The sequence below is a fragment of the Battus philenor genome, unplaced genomic scaffold, assembly GCF_028537555.1.
Source record: "Battus philenor isolate CCGP_79_NKW_IND1 unplaced genomic scaffold, ilBatPhil1.0.hap1 SCAF_15, whole genome shotgun sequence".
Lineage (NCBI taxonomy): Eukaryota > Metazoa > Arthropoda > Insecta > Lepidoptera > Papilionidae > Battus > Battus philenor.
The window spans coordinates 13,814,764-13,834,873 of record NW_027181677.1 but is presented as its reverse complement, the minus strand read 5'-3'; the positions used below and the strand labels follow the sequence as shown (position 1 = coordinate 13,834,873).

Sequence of the window (20,110 nt, the reverse complement as noted above, 5' to 3'; positions counted from 1 at the left end):
TGTTCAGTATTTTATTTCTCACTGTTCATTCCTCTAACTAAAAGACAATTGACTCACTAATATTCGTGTGCTATTTTTTGATGATACTTTTAAATGATTAACATTTTATTCTCTTGTATACACGTGTACATGGTTTAAATATGTGTCTGAGAATAATTAAATAAATCAATAAATATTATTACTTTGTTTTATTTTAAATGCTTTATTTTAAAATTATTGCCTCAATAAAATCCCTGTTCCCAATAAGATAAGGATGGATGGAGAAATCCCCAATAGCGGGGGCCAAAAGACACATTATTACGTATCCCAGGAAAGTAAATAAAACAGAGTATGAGAAATGCTCTGTTTCTTTCGAATATGAGGTATGTGGAAAGCACGACAGCTTTGGTGAAGCAAATGAGATGTTCACCAGTTGAAGCGGGACCTGGTCCTTGTCCAGGTATTCATGGAGCATGGAGGATTCTCCAAATGCTGTGAAGGCTCAAGGAGAATCCTTCGTACAGCTATGACCCAGGTTTACCTGACCATGCTGCAAACAATCACCGGCTGTCCCGTATTTGGCGCGAAAAGAACAGATTGCCAGCGGTTGCAGCAAAGGATCCAGGAATTAAACATTGCGTCCTTGGTGAACAATGTGTAGAGTTACTATGAATACAGGCATTATTTTGCGGAAATCCATCCTAAGTAAGAAAAGGACCAATATATAGCTACTTCCACCAATGCAGTAGTAGTCGTGCAATAAATTATCAACGGGCTGGCGGGCGGTGCACTTTATTGCACTACTACTACTGCATGTGCGGAAGTAGCTATATATTGGTTCTTTTCTTACTAATGTGAAGAGTAACAGGACCTTACTAGAATTCAGCAAGATCAAAGTAGAAATCATCCGAATGAATATTTATTCAGGTAAGTAAGAAAAATAAAATAATGGATACTGTTATTGAATAATTGAACATTGGAGAAAGAATAAGGATGTAGTAGGAGAAAGAATAAAAATGTCAATAAAACTGTCAATTTATTTATTACTAATTTTTATTTTAAGTATATTAAAAATCAACTGGATTTTTTTTGGCTTTGTTTTTGGAGCCTCAACCCTTATCATAGGTTGACAGGACCTTTATTTATATCGTAATGTTTTACATGATTTTAATCTTTCGTACTTCTCAATGTCATTCACTCTTTCTTCTAATTTCCTTCACAATATCTTTCATTCCTTTGCATACATCTCACTCTCTATGCCTTTTTCCAAAAGTATTGCAATTGACGTGAATTATTTTAAAAATGTAACTGTCAATTTATTTATTCTTAATTCTTATTTTAAGTATATTAAAAATCAACTGGAATTTTTTGGCTTTGTTTTTGGAGCATCAACCCCCATTATAGGTAGACAGGATCTTTATTTATATCGTAATGTTTTACATGATTTTAATCTTTCGTACTTCTCAATGTCATTCACTCTTTCTTCTAATTTCCTTCACAATATCTTTCATTCCTTTGCATACATCTCACTCTCTATGCCTTTTTCCAAAAGTATTGCAATTGACGTGAATTATTTTAAAAATGTAACTGTCAATTTATTTATTCTTAATTCTTATTTTAAGTATATTAAAAATCAACTGGAATTTTTTGGCTTTGTTTTTGGAGCATCAACCCCCATTATAGGTAGACAGGATCTTTATTCATATCTTTATGTTTTACATAATTTTAATCTTTCGTACTTCTCGATGTCATTCATTCTTTGCTCTAATTATGTTCGCAATATCTTTCATTCCTTTCCATACATCTCACTCTCTTTGCCTTCTCCCAAGAGTACTGCAATTGACGTGTATTATTCTAAAAAGGTAACTGTTAATTTATTTATTCCTAATTCTTATTTTAAGTGTATCAAAAATCAACTGGATTTATATGGCTTTGTTTTTGGAGCCTCAACCCTTTTCATAGGTTGATAGGACCTTTATTTATATCGTAATGTTTTACATGATTTTAATCTTTCGTTCTTTTCAATGTCATTCATTCTTTATTTAATTTCTTTCATTATATCTTTCTTTCCTTTCCATACATCTCACTCTGCCTTCTTCCAAGAGTTCTAAAATTGTTGTGTTTTATTTTAAAAATGTAACTACTAATTTATTTATTCTTAATTCTAATTTTAATTATAAGAAAAATCAACTGGATTATTTTAGCTTTGTTTTTGGAACATCAACCTCCATTATAGGTAGACAGGATCTTTATTTATATCGTAATGTTTTACATGATTTTAATCTTTCGTCCTTTTCAATGTCATTCATTCTTTATTTAATTTCTTTCATTATATCTTTCATTCCTTTCCATACATCTCACTCTGCCATCTTCCAAGAGTTCTAAAATTGATGTGTATTATTTTAAAAATGTAACTTTATCAATTTATTAATTCTTATTATTTATGTGATAATAATTTACATTTAATGGAATCAGGCGTTACCTCGCGGAAGTCCATCCTAAGTAAGAAAAGGACCAATATTTAGCCACTTCCGCACATGCAGTGGTAGTCGTGCAATCAAATGCACCGCCCGTCAGCCCGCTGATAAATGCGTATGCGGCAAACACTGCGAATCACACAACTGCCACCACCAAATTACTCAACACGTGTTTCACCCCTCCACGGGGCATCCTCAGGAGTTATGTTACACCGATTAGTGCCAAACACAGAGTCATTTTTCATTCATTTTACATTTCTAATATCACAGCTCTGTTAAAGAATCCGAACACGTGGTAGACATTTTACTCCGTAATACGAGAGCAGGTTATTTATATATCAGTGGATCGCTGGCAAGCAGCTAGCCAGTCGCCGGGCGCTTCTTCACCTCTGTACGTTTGTTTTCCATTCTCTTATTTTTTAATCGAAAAAAGTGTCTTATTCGTTAAATTATGTTATATTTCTTAGTCAGATATAAATATTTATACTTATTTTTTAAGTGTTAGTTTATTAATATAGTGTTATTAGATATACACGTAAGAACGCATTCATTAGTTTTTTCTATATATACAGATAAATGTTTATAGGTATAAAAACATTTAAAGGAGTGAATATATACCTCATTTGTTACCTACTAATGTATGGTACACCCTATCCAGCAGTTAAATAAGATTGCAACAATTCAGAAACAAGTCTCCAGAGGATGAATGGCATGTGATGGCCAACCGGCTTGCCAAGCCTGGCAATTGTGATATATTCCCCTATAGATATCTTTATAAAGCTTATGCCTTGCTGTGGGTGTGTATAGGTTGAAACGACTGCACCATATACATAAATATCAATGGATTTAGAAATAAGTAATAACGAAATGTTACAGTAATAAGAAAGTGTTTTCAAAGTAACTACATAATTAAATTATTAATTTAATATCTGTCTCTGTAGACTTTATATTGCCAGCAGCTAGTGAACTATGTCATTTTAATGTGATCACTTTATAAAGGGTGATTAAAAGTAGGTATAAAAACTTTGAAGATGAACCTATAACCAATCAACCTGTATATCTCCACAAAAAATATAGTTGTCTGCTTGTGATATTAAAATAACCGCTTTTAGCTACATACAAATGAACATATGTACGGTACATTTACTAAAATTACATTTTTAAAATTTGTCTGTATTTGTATTTGTTCCGGCTAATCTCTGAAATGTCTGGATCTATTTTTACTGGACATACTGGCAGGTAGCTAATGTAATAAAAAAAATTATAAGTTAAAAGTTTTTTTTTGATAAATTCCACGCGCACGTTGTCATGGGCATAGCTCTTTCAGTAATATCTTTGTCAATAGCTAGACTAAATAGCGCGCGGGTCAGACAGCCAAAGGTTCTCTGTCGAGTAACGGAGGTCCGTGATGATTTGTATTTTACAGATAGATAGAAGCCTTTTGCGATGGTCGAACAGAAAGACTGCGCAGTGTGTTCCGCCCCAGCAGTTCAGAAATGTTCCGGATGCCAGAACGTGCACTACTGCTGCAGAGAGCACCAGAAACAGGACTGGAAGATCCACAAGTTCCACTGCATGCCGGCAAAGGTGAAGCAAGACCCTAAGTTCGGGAGGTACCTGGAGGCAACAAGGGATATTAAAGCCGGTGATATCATATTGAAAGAAGCACCTCTGATAACTGGACCAGCGCAGGTAAGACCTGATCATCGAATAGATCTCGTTTTTAGTTTTACAGTTACTCACCACAAGTTAAAGTGGTCAAAGAATTCTCTAAAGGTTGCTCAGGGACTTATTTTGAGTCGGCATCTTCTCACCTAAACCCTCTCATAGCGAGTGCTTCGCGATACACCCTCCGTACCTCAGCAAAGGCCAAGAGATGTCTCAAAGACGTACTCCTCACGCTTATCACAGGGTTATAAGATATACTTTACTATTTAAATATATAATATACCTATTTATTTATTCATTGTTGTTTTTTCTCGTTAAAGGTCACCCCGCCCGTATGCCTAGGTTGCTACAAGCTACTGGAAGAGGGAAAGACAGTGGCTTGCCCAAAATGTGGCTGGTCATTCTGCTCGAAGGCTTGTACGGAGAATGAGCTGCATAAGCCCGAATGTCACTACACCCAGAACAGGGGGGAAAAGGTAAGGGGGAATAAGGGAGCAGGGGGGTAAGGATAATTATCCATATGGCAGGTAAAACCTTCCTTGAACTTCAACGAATATTTAAAAAAAAAGAATAGGCCAAATTTGGTCCCGGCGTTGTTGAGTTATGCGCTTACCAACGCATTTTGCGATTAATGATTATTATTTATTTATTATTACTATAACTTTTTTTGAGCTTTTACATCTATAACGACTCATCCTGTATGTACACGGTACAATCACCCTGTACAAAATGATCACTTTGTAATTCCATGAGAATGCGACATTGCAACTACTTCTGGTAGTACATAGTCTTCAAGAACATATATCATGCAATAATTAATTTCATTACGTGATTTTTAAAACGCTTTTCATACTATATTATTAGTTTATTTACTATTACTAAAATCATTGATTTAAATACAGGGTATACCATATATTTATTGACAATTAATACGCTGTACAATCACCAGTTTAAAGTTTTTACATCTATATCTAATCATCCTGTATCACAGTAATATTGAAGTGTTATAATATGGGAAAAAATGTAATAACCAGGTCACCATCTCAACGTATGGAGTACCACACCCGAACTACCAGTGCCTGACTGTCCTTCGATGTCTCTACCAACGTGACCACAATAAGAAGCTTTGGGATAAGCTACAGACCCTAGAGTCCCATTGCGATGACCGAAGAGGCACTGATAAGTGGAACAATGACAAGAAGATGATCGCAGACTTCATCTTGAAGTTCTTCAAACTGGATGGAGTGTTCTCGGAGGAGGAGATCATGAAGTGTTGTGGTATTATCCAGGTAAATTAAAAAGTATTTCTATTAATTTTAATTCATCATCTTCATATCAACGAATTGACTCAAGACTTAGATACTTATTGCAAGATCTTCCACTACAGATATTTAAAACCATTATTCTATCCAAGAATGCTATACTGATTTAATGCGTGGAATTAAATGTTGTTGCTGCTCACTTAGGAAGATAATTATTCTTTAGAGTCTCTAGACTCTTTATATATTGTTATTATGTGTGTGTATATATATATTAGTATGTTTGTATATATGTATGTATTTATATGTACGAAACCCTAAACTGCCCTCTCCTTCATGTCTCTCATCCAAAGGTTGTCTGGTAGAGAACACCTCGAATGATAAGACCGTCTCTTGTACCATATGAATTGCTTCTTTTTTTCCTCTATTTCTTTTGGTTTACAAAAAAAAAGTGTTAATAAATAAAAATGATTAAAATACACTTATTAGATAAAAATATCGCGATATGCTAAGGTCATTCACCAGGAATAAACACAAATTTTGAAAAACATCCGAAATCGGATTGTACGCAGATCAACGGCCACGAGGTACCGCTGTTGGAGCCCGAGTACGTGGCGGTGTTCGACCGCGTGTCCATGGCGGAACACAACTGCAGCGCCAACTGCAATAAGAGCTTCACTTCGGCTGGCGAGATCGTGAGTGTTCGAGAATATTCTAGAACCTACATGGGTGTTTTGTTATCGGTATTATTCTATTCTATTGTTTCTGAAGATGTTAATGCTGTTAGCCCCAAGGCTTTTACAGCTTCAACGGTACTGAGTTCACGGAGCGGAAGGGTCCGTGAACTATATCGGTATTAAAGCTTTATTAGTCTATATATAGATAACCCATCCAAACATAAATGGTCTCAGAAATAAGAGATAGCGTTTTTAAATTTCGAATTCATCATCATTATTATGACAGCTGATAGATGTCCACTTCAAGGCATAGGCCTTCCCTAAAGATCGCAATAACCGTCTTGCGCTGCCAACACCTAGCGACATCTAGCGACATAGAGAGACATCTAGTGACATCTAGCGACATCTAGCGGCAACCCTTAACCATAACTATATCAAGTAAGAAAAGGACGAATATATAGCTTCCACCACTCAGCAGTAGTCGTGCAATAAAGTGCACCGCCCGCCAGCCCGCTGATCAATGCGCATGCCGCAAACAATTCGAATTAATCAACTACCACCGTTAAATAACTCAACACGTATATCACCCCTCCACGGGGCATTCTCAGGAATAATGTTACAGCGATTAGTGCCAAACACCGAGTTGGCACCTGGTCACCTGGTCCTTTTCTTATTTAGGATGGACTTCCGCAAAATAACGCTAGAATCCATTAGATAACTATGTCTTTAGTCCAATCTTAGTGTAAGTCAATACAAGCCGTGTCTACTGGATCGAGGTCATCATTCGAGAACCTTGCTGCTTTAATGAGCATCAGAAATTCTGATTACTGTATATAAAAATTAATTATTATTTACTATCTCTCCCTGAAAACTTCGTACTACCAGGAGTTATTGACCTATCGCATCTTAATAGAAAAAATAAATTAACAAAATATATTTCAGAGTGTGATTACTTAATACATGGTATTCGAAAATAGATAAAATAAAAGCTTTCCAAATAAGAACATTCACAATTATAAAGCTTTTTTACCTTTTTTTGGTTTCGGGGGAAATCAGTGGTTATGGGTATGTGGGATTCCTACCCACTAAAACCCCCCCGGTGATCGCCCTTTGCGCTATACGGGGGGCCGCGGTATCTCCTGGTCAGGGATCGCCACGCGATCTTCTCTCGCGCACTGCTATTTTAGATAGCCCGTCCTGGGGTTCATGGTTTACGCTACCCCCGAAACCCTTGTGGTGCTATCACGACGGTTTGAGACCACGTCGAACTACCGTCTGCCTCAAAGTCGCCGAAGCTAGAGGGAGTTTAGGGCCCCCACCCTAAACTCCCGCGACTCCGAAAGTTTTTACCTATTTCAACCAATTATACACATATTTGCTTGCAAATACTCCAAAAACCTTTTACAGAAATATCACTCTATATATAAATATGTGACATAATATATATAACTTTAAAATTATATATAAATATAATTGTCGTTTCATAAGCACGTGTAAACTAGGCCTATTTTAAATCAAAAAATTTGTATTTCAGTTAGATCGTGCACTGGTGCCTTAAGTAAATGTGAAACTATTTTTAGATCCTGTGCGCAGGAGTGGACATTCCCGCCGGGGCTCACGTGTCCGTGTGTTACACCGACCCACTGTGGGGCACGGAGGCACGGCGCCACCACCTTGCGGACTCCAAGTTCTTCGAATGCACTTGTCCACGGTGTTCTGACGTCACGGAGTTCGGGACCATGTTCAGCGCGGTGAAATGCAAGAAAAAGTTAGTTGAAGTTCGTACTCTTTGTGGTGTCCAGTTCGAGCTTTTATCGGCCTTATTATGAAGGGGGGGAGACTTTTTGTTTTAAATGTGTTAAGTTGTCCACTTAATAAAGTGAAAGTGTCCTCCTCTCCCCTCCGAACTATGGTCGAGTGGATCAATAACCATGCTCTGATCACTATGGCGTTTAGGTCTTTTTACATCAAATTTCCTTTCAATAAGTTGAACTAAGGGTCATTTTGATTTTGCAAGAAGTTCAATTTGCAAGTTCAAGTTAAACCTCTCTTCAAGCCCGGTTAAGTTATACATGTTAGTGGGTAATTTGTGACAAATACATAAGTCGTGTTTCTTTTGATTTTAATTATTTGTTTAACCACGACAAAACCGGGGAGTTTTATGCCTCTATCAAGAGGCAATCGACCACTAGCGCCATCTATTGGTGCCGTCTTAATTCACCGCGTTCCGACATTCGAAACTGAAAACCTATTTCGCTTTTCACGCAGTGGTCATATTTGGCTTTATCAGCGTAAAACCGTAGAGCGAGGCGATCGACTACTAGCGCCATCTAGGCACCATCTTACATAACAGCATTTTGACAAATACGAAACAGATAACCTATTTCTCTTATCACGCCATAACTTGAAGAACGGCTTTACCGATATCATTCATTTTCTTTTTTAATTTTCCTAATGTTTTGTAGAAGGTTCTAATAGAAATATACACAATTGTGCAAAACCTTTTTATAAAATATAATTCTTGTTTTGTACTTTTGACAGTTACAAATTCACATTATCGTTTTATTAACATTAGGGGACCGGAAAGTAATGTCGTTTTTGTCGACATATTTTACAAAAAAAACCGGTTGATTTTTACCGCTCCGGCATTTATTATGTATATTAGATGGCAAAAAGTTGTTGATAAGATGAACATATTGTTGATTAGATATGAGAACATATTAAAATGTAGTCGTGTGAATTTAACTTAAAGCGACATTACTTTATGGTTCCCCTAATAAATAATGCTAAATCAAAATATTTTGCTTAAATTTATTATTAATTTAAATTAATATTCTTTACTGTACACGTTAGTATACATTTAAATAGTTTCACAATAATATATAACAAAAGTACAAAGGGCGGTATTATCAACCATAGTATGGAAAAAGTACTACTAGTAATGCGTAGTTGACGTGTATAAAACATATTTTTTTTACAAACTAACGTACATACACGCATATGTATAAAACATATACATTTATAATAAATAATTTAAGTTTAAACGTGACATACCAAATATATAATACGTATTGAACACAGAGACAAATGAACAGTTCATTTCATATATATGATAAGCGGATGTAAGTCCACGATATTTGTTTAAACAATTAACAGCCTTATTTTCCATACGAAGCCATGTTTGTATTTTATATTATCGTATTGTTTTTTTTAACACGCCCATCCATAACTATGTTTTGATGGCGTTTCGTTCGTTTTTCAAATAATTCATAGCTGATATATATTTTCCGTTTGTCTTGTTAGATTATTTCATATGAATCTTCAACATATGGTAAACAATCATAATGAAATATAGTAAACATTTGTATGATGTATAGTGTTTTGAACTTAACAGATGTGATATTTTAAACAGAACTAACCCCGTACATGCACTTAAATGCAAATCCGACTTGACCTCGTACCGCAACCATTACCGAAGTGAAAACACATTACAGTGTAGTGTGTATATTATTCCTCGCGTCACAATATACAGTAAATAACTTAGATTATCTTATAGAAGCTTAAACATTATATATAGTTATTATTATAGTTTATATATGTATAGTTATAATAGACGATCTCCGCGTACAAAGGTAGTATATATTAGGGGATCCGGAAAGTAATGTCGCTTTCTTAAGTTAAATTCACACGATTACATTTATTAACAAGTTTTTATTTCTAATCACCAATATATTCAACTTCATCATCAACCTTTTGCCATCTAGTATACAAAATCAATGTCTAAGCAGTAAAAATCAATCGGTGTTTCTGTAAAATATGTCGACAGAAACGACATTACTTTCCGGTCCCCCTAAAAAAATCATCAAAGAACAATTACAAAAACTAAAACGAATAACAATTGAATAAGCTAATAAATGAATAATATAATACTTAATACTATAGTACGATTCACTAGCCACTATCAAATAATTTATGACACGAATTGGTTTTCTGAAATAACATTTGAAACTTAGTGTACCTTGTAATTAAAAATCTAAAGTAAATGGCAGATTTAACTTTAGACTACACTTTACGACTTTAGACTTTAGACTACAAACATAAACTGATAAAAATAAACAAAACATTTCTTACAAAAATCGTATTTGTTATACTTATAATAATTTATTAAAATTACATATTGAACACAATATACAGACATACATTAATTTTTTAAAATAGGTGGCGCAAAAGTAATGTCGTAGTGTAAAAGTGCCTTAATTTTTACAAATGGCGCTCAAAGTCACTAATCTTTGATAGTTATGATGCAAAAGTAAAGAAAATTAGCTAGTAAAATACGATGAAGTATATCTATGTATCTATATCATATATATCAAAGGGCAGTGATATTTGGGGCCATTTGTATGAATTAAGGCACTTTCACATTATGACATTCCTTTTGCACCAACTTTTGTGAACACTCAAATAATATGTCTGTCATAGACATATATATATGTCGAATAAATCGAATTGTATGTAAAAACACACCTCAAAACATAAACCATGAGTATTACCGATCAAAAATAAACTTTACTGTAGGATTGATTTTAAAACAAATGTTAATTATTTTAATTCTAACCAAAAGCAAGAAACCTTTTTACTATATATATTATAAGTTCAGAACGATGTTACTGATGACAATCCGTTCAAGCAAACTAAGAGCTGGTCGGTCTCCTGATTCAGTAGTAAGGTAGGAAATAGGTTCCCACGCCGAGGTTCCTGAAGGAGCCCTCGAGGCTGGCTACCTAATACAAGTTATCTGTGCCAAATCGTTTAAAAACCTTGAAATTTTTTAATTGCAAAATGCCAACAGATACCATACGTAACCATAAAAAATGGGGTCATTGAAAACTAATTTTTGTTACATTTTTTAAAATCCTTTATTCTTATGCACATGCGATACTATAAATTTTTGTGTATACAATAGTGTTTAAAATGATTCGACAAAATCACACAAAATGTTGTGTTCAAATCCGCGGAATTTACTTATAGAACAACAGTACATCCATAAAAAAATCAAAAACGAAAAAAAACAGTGACTTTATTTGGGCGCAACTCAGACTGTCACGCGTTTGAAATCATAGTAGATTTATTTTATCTTCAAAAATGCTCTGCTTGGTTCCAGTTTCTGTCAAATTACACTCTCCTGTCACTCTAGAATCTCTTTTTATGACCCTCTCTTACTTTCCCTGTCTTAGGTACAAAGGAACTATTTTTACCCTTTTTTTCAATTTATTATTTACGTTCTTGCCTGAAATAACACTGTATAATCAAACTAAATGATACAGAGTCAAAAAATGTTGATATAATAGATGTAATAATATATTATACCTCTTGCAGGGACTGCAAGGGATATCTTCTACCTACCACTTTCATTCTGCCAATTCTACACAAAACGAAATCACCAGACCCTGAATCTAGAGGCCTGGATGACAAGTTCTGGAATTGCGGCAGCTGTAAAGATGCTGTATCTGATGCTATCATCCAACAGCTACTTCAGGATATCGGCAGGGAGCTGAGTGTGATGCCCAAAGGAGACGCTGATGCGTGCGAGAGGTCAGAAAATTTGATATAAGCTAGAAATAAAAACATCTAATTTAGTAGTGAATGTAAGAGGTGGTTGTTGGTACGGGTCATTACGTAGGTGATCCGATGTGAGGTGTATCACAGCACACAAAAATCTCAATATTTAATGGAATCAGGCGTTGTGAAAGTCCATCCTAAGTAAGAAAAGGAAAAATATTTAGCCACTTCCGCACATGCAGTGGTAGTCGTGCAACAAAATGCACCGCTCGCCAACCCGCTGATAAATGCGTATGCGGCAAACAATGCGAATCACACAACCGCCACCGCCAAATTACTCAACACGTGTTTCATCCAAACACAAAGTCTCTCAATGTGAGTTACAATAAAGCATTTGTTACTACAGCGGTGGAAGCAATGCGTCTAGTTTGTAGAGCAGCGCGTCAGACAGAGAGATACAAAGAGTCAAAAGAGAGAGTAGGAAAAAAGACGCGCTCTTGTATAATGAGTTTGGGTATTTTATTTTTATTTAATATTCTTTATTGTACACGTTAGGATACATTTAAAGTTTCACAATAATATACAAAAAAGTATTATACAACGGGCGGTCTTATCACACAAGGCAATCTCTTACAGACAACCATAGTATGGAAAAGGGTAAAAGTACTAATAATGGGTAGTTTACGTGTCCAAAAAATCAATATTTACAAAAAACAAACGAACATAAATATACATAGACATACGTATATAACATATACACTTATATTAAATAAGGTTTAATACATATTATAAATATAATAAAATAATTAATAAAAAACATCTAACTGACTTCGATCAGTATTGGTTCGATCGCACTTGCCTCAAAAAGAAACAGAAGAAGAAAAAGAAATGAATTAAGAGATAGATAATTAGGTATGTTCTAATGAACGCCAAAAATCATCATCATTTCAGCCATAGGATGTCCATCGCTGGGCATAAGCCTTCCCCAAAGATTTCCAATAAGACATATTGGAAGCGGCCTACATTGTCAACCGATGATCTTAACAATATCGACTGTCCACCATGGTGAACATGGTCTTCACTCCAGAACTTTAAAGCATCAAATGCTTTTTGATCTACTACCTCATGCAAACTATATTCAGATAAATTTTAATATTCAAATCAATCTAACCCAAAGTTTTCATTTACCATTTTGGATTAAGGTTTATTTTTATCGACCTCCGTTTTTTAATTTTTTGGGAACCTCTAGTGCACCTTTAATTTTTTGGGTCAAGGACTTTGATTTTACTAAATTTTTCCGTATAGTTTCTTTCATCTGTCTCAATATATGGCATTCTATATTCTTCCTTCTTTCATTTTGTTTTGTTTCATTCTTATTGCTTTTATTTACATACCTTCTATGCATCGCCTTTCATTCTTTGCCACATTTACAATATTTGCAATAACAATTTCCATTTGATTTTTCTTTAAAACCATTTATATTCTAATTTTTGAATGTCTACTTTATATACCACATTTGTTTTTATTTTTATTATCTCTTTCACTATTATTTTTGCATATGCTAGAAATTGTGGCGGTATCCTGCATTCCTCATCAGGGAGACGGTGCTACTGCTGTCTATTTTCACTCACAATTCTATTTCCAGAACAGATCTCGTTCCACAAAATACGGGACAGTGAACGATTTGGTTCCAGGTTCATTGGCCACTGCTCCAGCTATCTCCATCCCTCGCACCACTACATGATCGACGTGAGCCTAGCACTGGCTCAGATGATCGGTCAGGATAATCATCTTGGTCTTGCAGCCGTCAGTGATGACCGTTTGTTACTTAAAACTCAGCTTTGCAAGAAGTTAGCTGAGTTGTTGGAGACCTTGGCGCCAGGTGAATATCTATTTTAAGTTCATTGTGTACTTCATTCAGAGAAGAAGAAAGAAAAAAAAATGTAATCATCAGTATCCTCTGGTCTTGCCCATTCCTTATAAAATATCTGTGTTTGAACCTTAGTTAAACACATGAGATGGCTTATTGCAGAATAATATGCAAGCTAAGTGAGAAAGAGATCTGCAAAAACCATGTAAACATCCGACGTTACCTACAAAAAAAATAACTTGACAATGCAAGGAACATCGGATGGTAATAAAGGCATTTCTGGGTTAGGCTGCGGGGGAATCGCTGCCCACCAAAGTACCAGCTCAGACTCACAGATTCCCCAAATCCACTCTTAATAAGTTATTTAATGGAATCGGACGTTACCTTGCGGAAGTCCATCCCAAGTAAGAAAAGGACCAATATTTAGCTACTTCCGCACATGCAGTGGTAGTCGTGCAACAAAGTGGAATTGACTCTACGACAAGATTTGAGGTCATCATAACACAAAAGGAAATTAAAGTTTAAAAAAGAAGTATTTATTATGTACAATGATCAGGGGCAAAGATCCTATAGAGCTTGTAGATTCGAAGCACACCTGAAGTTATTTGTTACTAGACTTGTGTCTATTCAAAACAATCTATTGTTTCTTGTTGTTCAGATAATTTCCAATTTGTTTAGAAGAACCTTATGAATATACCTTGCTGGTTTTTTAAAAGTTCATTAATGACATTGTCAAATCTCTATATATTTTACAAAGACGACTTTTACATTATCTATAAAGGCATTCTTTAAGATTCAATTGTTCAATCGAATCTATTTCCGCAATAAAAATCATATCTTCATTATACTTTTTAATTTCTTCTCCATATCTTAGTCATGTTTCGTGCTGTTTAATTCTGCTTGCCATTTTTCAGTTCTCTTTATTTCTTCTTTTCAATTTCAGCGGAGACGCGTCTTCGTGGGTCTTTACTGTTCGAACTGCATGCTGCTGTAGCAGAGACCGGCAGGAGAAGGGCAGCGACAGAAGGACCTATGGTCATGCTCGGATACGTCACTGTAAGTCAGTCTTTATTTAGCAGTGGTCGTCTTCGTTTCAGCCCATATACGCTCACTGCAAGACAGCTATCCCCAAAGACATAAATTGGAAGATATACCTTAATTGTCACGCTGTGCAGGTGACATTGAAGGTCATCTGTCTGCCGTATGAATGGAAGTCCTATCTGCGTTTGCAGGTTCATGGTCTCAATTCCAGAACCTCAGAGCTCCAGCGGTTATCTCCTCTGGACTCTACAGTAACATCCTTCATCTTAAAATAAATTCGGACTTGAATCAAAATTTTATTTATAACTTTTACAAACGTCCAATTCATTCCCAATCTGTCATCGTTTCAACCCATAGATGCCCTCTGCAAGGTATAAGCCCTATCCAAAAATATCTATGTGAGGATATGCTTTAATCGCCGCAAATGGTTGGCGGGTTGCTGATAGCAGTGTGGTATTTTGATACGAAGAGGTCGCTGCTGTCCATCCTCTGGAAACTTGTTTGTAAGCAGTGGTAATTTATGCACAATGTGTACATGTGGCAATGTTAACTATTCGGAACTGTTGTCCGAGGTAAACTTTCGAATTCCTGTAGCAAGAACGCGTTCTAGATCTCTCTTCTTTCTATCAACGGCTAAGACAAATATCGGTAAACATGCACCCTTATACAGGATGTGTGACCTCCACAATTCATATATTAGTGATATTGATATATTCTCGTGCTCTCTTGTATCTTTTAAAAGACAATTTCGTTCGAAATTATTGAGTACAACAATACAATTTAAACCTCATTAAAACGTGACGGCTTGCTGTGATTCGTAATTATTGCGGTGTGATATGTAGAATGCGCTGGATCTTTGACTTTGATTCATTGAATGTTCTTAGTGAGATAGTTATAAGGTAAAAATTTTAACTAATTTTATATTTCTAAGCTTCTAAGTTAGTACTTTCTTATTGCCATTTGTTCCTGTTTATCTCCAATAAAGTAAATAAATAAATAGACTATATTAGTAATAAAACTTGCGACCTACGATCGGAATTCTTTCCTCTACCGCAGTGCAACCACTGTTCTCAATTATTGTACTGCTCTTAATTCTTCTTCTGCTTTTTAGCCCGATGGACGCCCACAACAAGGCATAGGACTCCAACAAAATTCACCAAAAAATCCGTCTTCCGATGCCCACATCCAGCGACTTTCAACGACTCATGTCTTCAGTCCACCCAGGGGAGGGGGGGCTACTCATACCGTATCTACCGGCCCGTGGATCTGCTCTAAATTATTTACGAATTTACAGCAAACGTGCTATGTACACCCTATCCAATAATGAATAGTTTCAGAAATAATAAAAAAAACATAATGACTAAATTGTATGAGGAAGCATTTTAAAAATTCGAATTATTATATTGCAAAATTTATTGATACCACCACTCAAAATGTATATATAACATGCAGATAAATTAAAAAACTTAAAATCAAAGACACGAATGCTACTGTCTGATGATGTTATTCTTATTCCAGGAGTCACGAAAGATTCTCCAGGAGTCCAGCCAGCTGTTACGTCACGAGCCACCAGAGCTGCCTGAAGGCCAGCTGTGTCGGCAGGCGAAAATCAATTTATTGCAAATGGACGAACTTATCAGAAATCTATCAGCAGCACTGCCTTCGCCTTTGTGAAATGAATAAATAATATTATATCAATGATTAGTTTGAATATAGATCATATATAACCTATCATATTACGAATACTACGTTCTTTTTTGGCCCTAATTTTTGGGGACCTCTTGTTCACCTCTACAAATGATTTTTTTCAGTTTTGATTTTTATATCATTTTCTTCTATCGGTGCTTTATATATTCTTTTGTTCATCACCTCTCGTTCTTCACTATTTACATTTTTAGCATTTCGTTAACCCTTTTCTTGATAATGTATCTGTAGAGATACATCAGAATTAAAAAAAAATAGTGGCATCAATTTTGAACGCAAAGTAATCATTTGCATGTGAATGTTTAGGTAATTTCTTAATTTTCGAACGCTTGTTCAGTTTTTTCTGTTGGCATCCTTGGGTCTTAAAAGTCAAGTAGTATGAATATTAATGTAATATTAAAAAAAAACCGGCCGAATTAAGAGACTTCTTCTTATACCTTTCCTGCATTTTCAAGATATCACAGATTTTATTTTAAATATCACATTTCTTACTATCATACTATATTAGTCTACAAACTTGTTTGAATATCTTATAATGGACATTTTAAGACCGCAATACTTTGTAAAATCTATCTATAAGCAGAGGAAAAATACGAACCCCAAAAGTTTATATTCACGATCTTGTTAATTTCATTCGTTCGTTCAACTGGGAAAAGGGAGGATCATACATAATGATTTTACTAGACTTGCTGTCAAGACTATTTCAATGGAATGCTATACTGATTTTAACTGAAGTAAGCTGTAAGATTTGGCCACAATGATAGCGTAACCGAGTCTACGAAAGTACTTCCGATAAAGGTATCTATCGTACATCGTAATTAATAAGATCGAATTACAAAAGACCATAGTGTTGTAGCAGTGTAAATTATCGAGGCTTTGAATTGGCGCCGCGGAGTGCAAAGTGTTAAACAGAGCACTTTAGAATAATCTTTTAAGTGACCGTGATGCACGCAATTGTTTACTGTCCTCTATTTTGTTGTACGAGAAAAGATCTGGAAATAGAATTAGAAGTCAAAATAGATATCAGCAGAATCGCCTCCCTGACGTGGGACGCCGGATACCACCACACTTTCTTACAATATACAAAAATTATAATAAAAGAGGTGACGAAAGATATGTACGATAACTTTAGAAATAAAACATATTCAAAAATTATAATTGTAAATTTGCTTTTATAGAAATACCAAAGAGAATTGTAAAATAAAATGTAAAGATGTAAAAAACGTCCCAAAGGATGGAAGGCGATACATAGAAGGTATTTAAATAAAAGCAATAATAACAAAAGAATACGTGAAGGAAGAAAATAGAATGCCAGATATTGTAAAGGACGAAAGTAGAAGAATATATAAAACTATTCTGAAAAATATAGTGAAATCAAAGTCCCTGTCGCAACAAATGATAGGAGAACATGAGGTCTCCAAATCGGTGGTCATAACTTGCCTCAAATACTGTCTTAACTATATTGTGTCTTTAGATTGAAACACATTTAAAACCCTCATAGTTTGAAGTTGAGGAATGAATTTTTTGGGAAACTCAGTTTGCTTGTTATTTCTATCGAATTTTGCACTAGGCGTTGCATATGTGATCCTTAATAGATATAACATAAATAGATAAATAATTGTTTGTGTCAATTATAAAGTAAATTAACACGTAATTAACGGAAAAGCAAATTCTAATCATATTTACAAAGTGTTCGCTATCTTTATAGACACGTTTAACTTGAACGTAAACAATCGCAGGAAAGGCGAGAAATCCGCATAAATAACTTTTGTTTAATTACAGATCTCTCTGCACGGGAGACAAAATAAACATCATCGAGAACTATGTCAAGTTGTATTTGTATAGACGTTTCTATTTGTCTCATAACATCTCAATATGATTCGTGACCGAAATCTGCAAACGTTTCTGTGTTCATAACAATATTTATTTATATTCATCTATTCAGAAACGAAAGCGATTATCGTATTATAGTTTTAGATCCTTTATGACTTGGCATAAGATGGACAGACGATCTTGCGTCCCTGTCTGGTAAAATAGTGGGTCAAAAAGTTCAACCAGGAGACATCGACCTTCGCTACTTTAAAAGAGATCTTAGACTAGACCTATTTTGCAATCTGCCACCTCCTTTGTAAGCGACGAAAATTTTCTGGACAAAAAATGGAAATTCTAGATAGATATTACGCTGATTTGAAATTAAAGAAATAAAACAGAGTTATAAGGCTTGGATAAGACTGGAAATTTTTAAAAATCATTTAATATAACTAATATGTAAATAGATTAAACTGATAGAAAAAAATGTAAATAACGAACTCAATAAATATAACAAACCCACTGTGATATGTCAGGGGTGGAGGAGAAGAAAGGAAAGTGGTGTTTAGAAGAACACTAGTAAGCTAGAGAAATGAGAGATATAGTAAAGAAAAATAGAGAACTTAATGATGCTGAAAGTCAAAATGATTAAAACCCTCTGCCTTCCACGATATGGTTGAACAAGAGGCAAAATAATATAAATCCGCGGAACTTGCAAATTACATTTGGTCAAAAAAGACAAAGACGACCGTGTTAAATTCGCCTAAAAGCGCTTGAAATTCGCTTGAAATTCGCCTAAAAACGCTTCCTAAGAGAAGAAAATAGAAAAGAGAAGAGAAATATAGAGGAGAGGCCTGTGTCCAGCCGTGGACATCACACCGCTGAAACAATGATGAGATATCTTACAAACAAAAAGACCTTCCGTATAGTCTATAACTCACAGGTTGTTTTGGTCTTATACATAATACTTTTGATTTATATTTTTTACGTTTATTAACAGCATACAAAAGTATTTATATTTATGTTTTAAATTTGCAATTATTTTTCAAATGCCCTGATTGGTTCTTATATTATTATGAAAATAGAAAACGGGACTATATAATAACCATAGAGTAAAATTTTTAATTCATTCACTTATCTGGTGATGAAAAGTTTTCATAAATTGACACCGTTTTTCCGGGCTATATATTCAAAAAACTTGACATTGATATGATTACTTTAATATTTAATGGAATCAGGCGTAATTTTGCGGAAGTACATCCTAAGTAAGAAAAGGACCAATATTTAGCTACTTGCACATACTGTCGTAGTCGTGCAATAAAGTGCACCGCCCGCCAGCCCGCTGATAAATGCGCATGCGGCAAACAGAGTCTCTCACAGAGTTTCTGTATTTGGCACTAATCGGTGTAACATTACTCCTGAGGATGCCCCGTGGAGGGGTGAAACACGTGTTGAGTGATTTAGCGGTGGAATTCGCATTATTTGTCACATGCGCATTTATCAAGAAGAATGCAATTATCATTATGACAGCCGATACACGCCTACTGTAAGTTTCAAGCTTCGCCTAAATATCGCTGACCGGCTTGCGGTTTCCAACTAGCGATTTCCCGCAACTTTGAATAAGGGTTCTGGTGATGATTTATTTATTTATGTACACTAGTAGTACACATACATTAAAATTGCATTAAAAGTTACTGTATAAATAACGGTTCTGTTATGTGTTTCTTTATGGGTGACACGACATTCAAAATTTACAATAGCAGCAAGAACATCAGACCATATCAAATAGACTGATTAAAAAAAGATTGAAGATAACAGTGATCGCACGAATGATATATGAGATCAATTTGATTCTAGCATACTATCTTGTTATAAAAACCTTAAATTTAAAATGTTTCAAGTAATTTATCAACAAAATATAACCTACCTCCGTAACAATTCGGTAATATCGTATATGTGTTAATATCTTTGTTATCATGTGCAAATATGGTTGGCGAATAGCGAGCGGTATGTAAGAAATCTTTGACCAAACATCGCAGACGAGTTTGTTTCCAGCCGAGGCCAAAC

The 20,110-nt window shown here is 35.0% G+C and overlaps 1 protein-coding gene across 1 annotated transcript; it reads left to right on the top strand.

Moving 5' to 3' along the window:
• The first annotated feature begins 3,892 nt into the window (after positions 1-3,892).
• SmydA-1 (SET and MYND domain containing, arthropod-specific, member 1) lies at positions 3,893-16,205 on the top strand. The gene is made up of 9 exons (XM_068761809.1): positions 3,893-4,148; positions 4,445-4,600; positions 5,159-5,413; positions 5,956-6,078; positions 7,641-7,828; positions 11,437-11,652; positions 13,314-13,501; positions 14,433-14,545; positions 16,049-16,205. The coding sequence occupies exons 1-9, from the start codon at positions 3,903-3,905 to the stop codon at positions 16,202-16,204; spliced, it is 1,641 nt and encodes a 546-aa protein (XP_068617910.1). The 5' UTR covers positions 3,893-3,902; the 3' UTR covers position 16,205.
• The last annotated feature ends 3,905 nt before the right edge of the window (positions 16,206-20,110 follow it).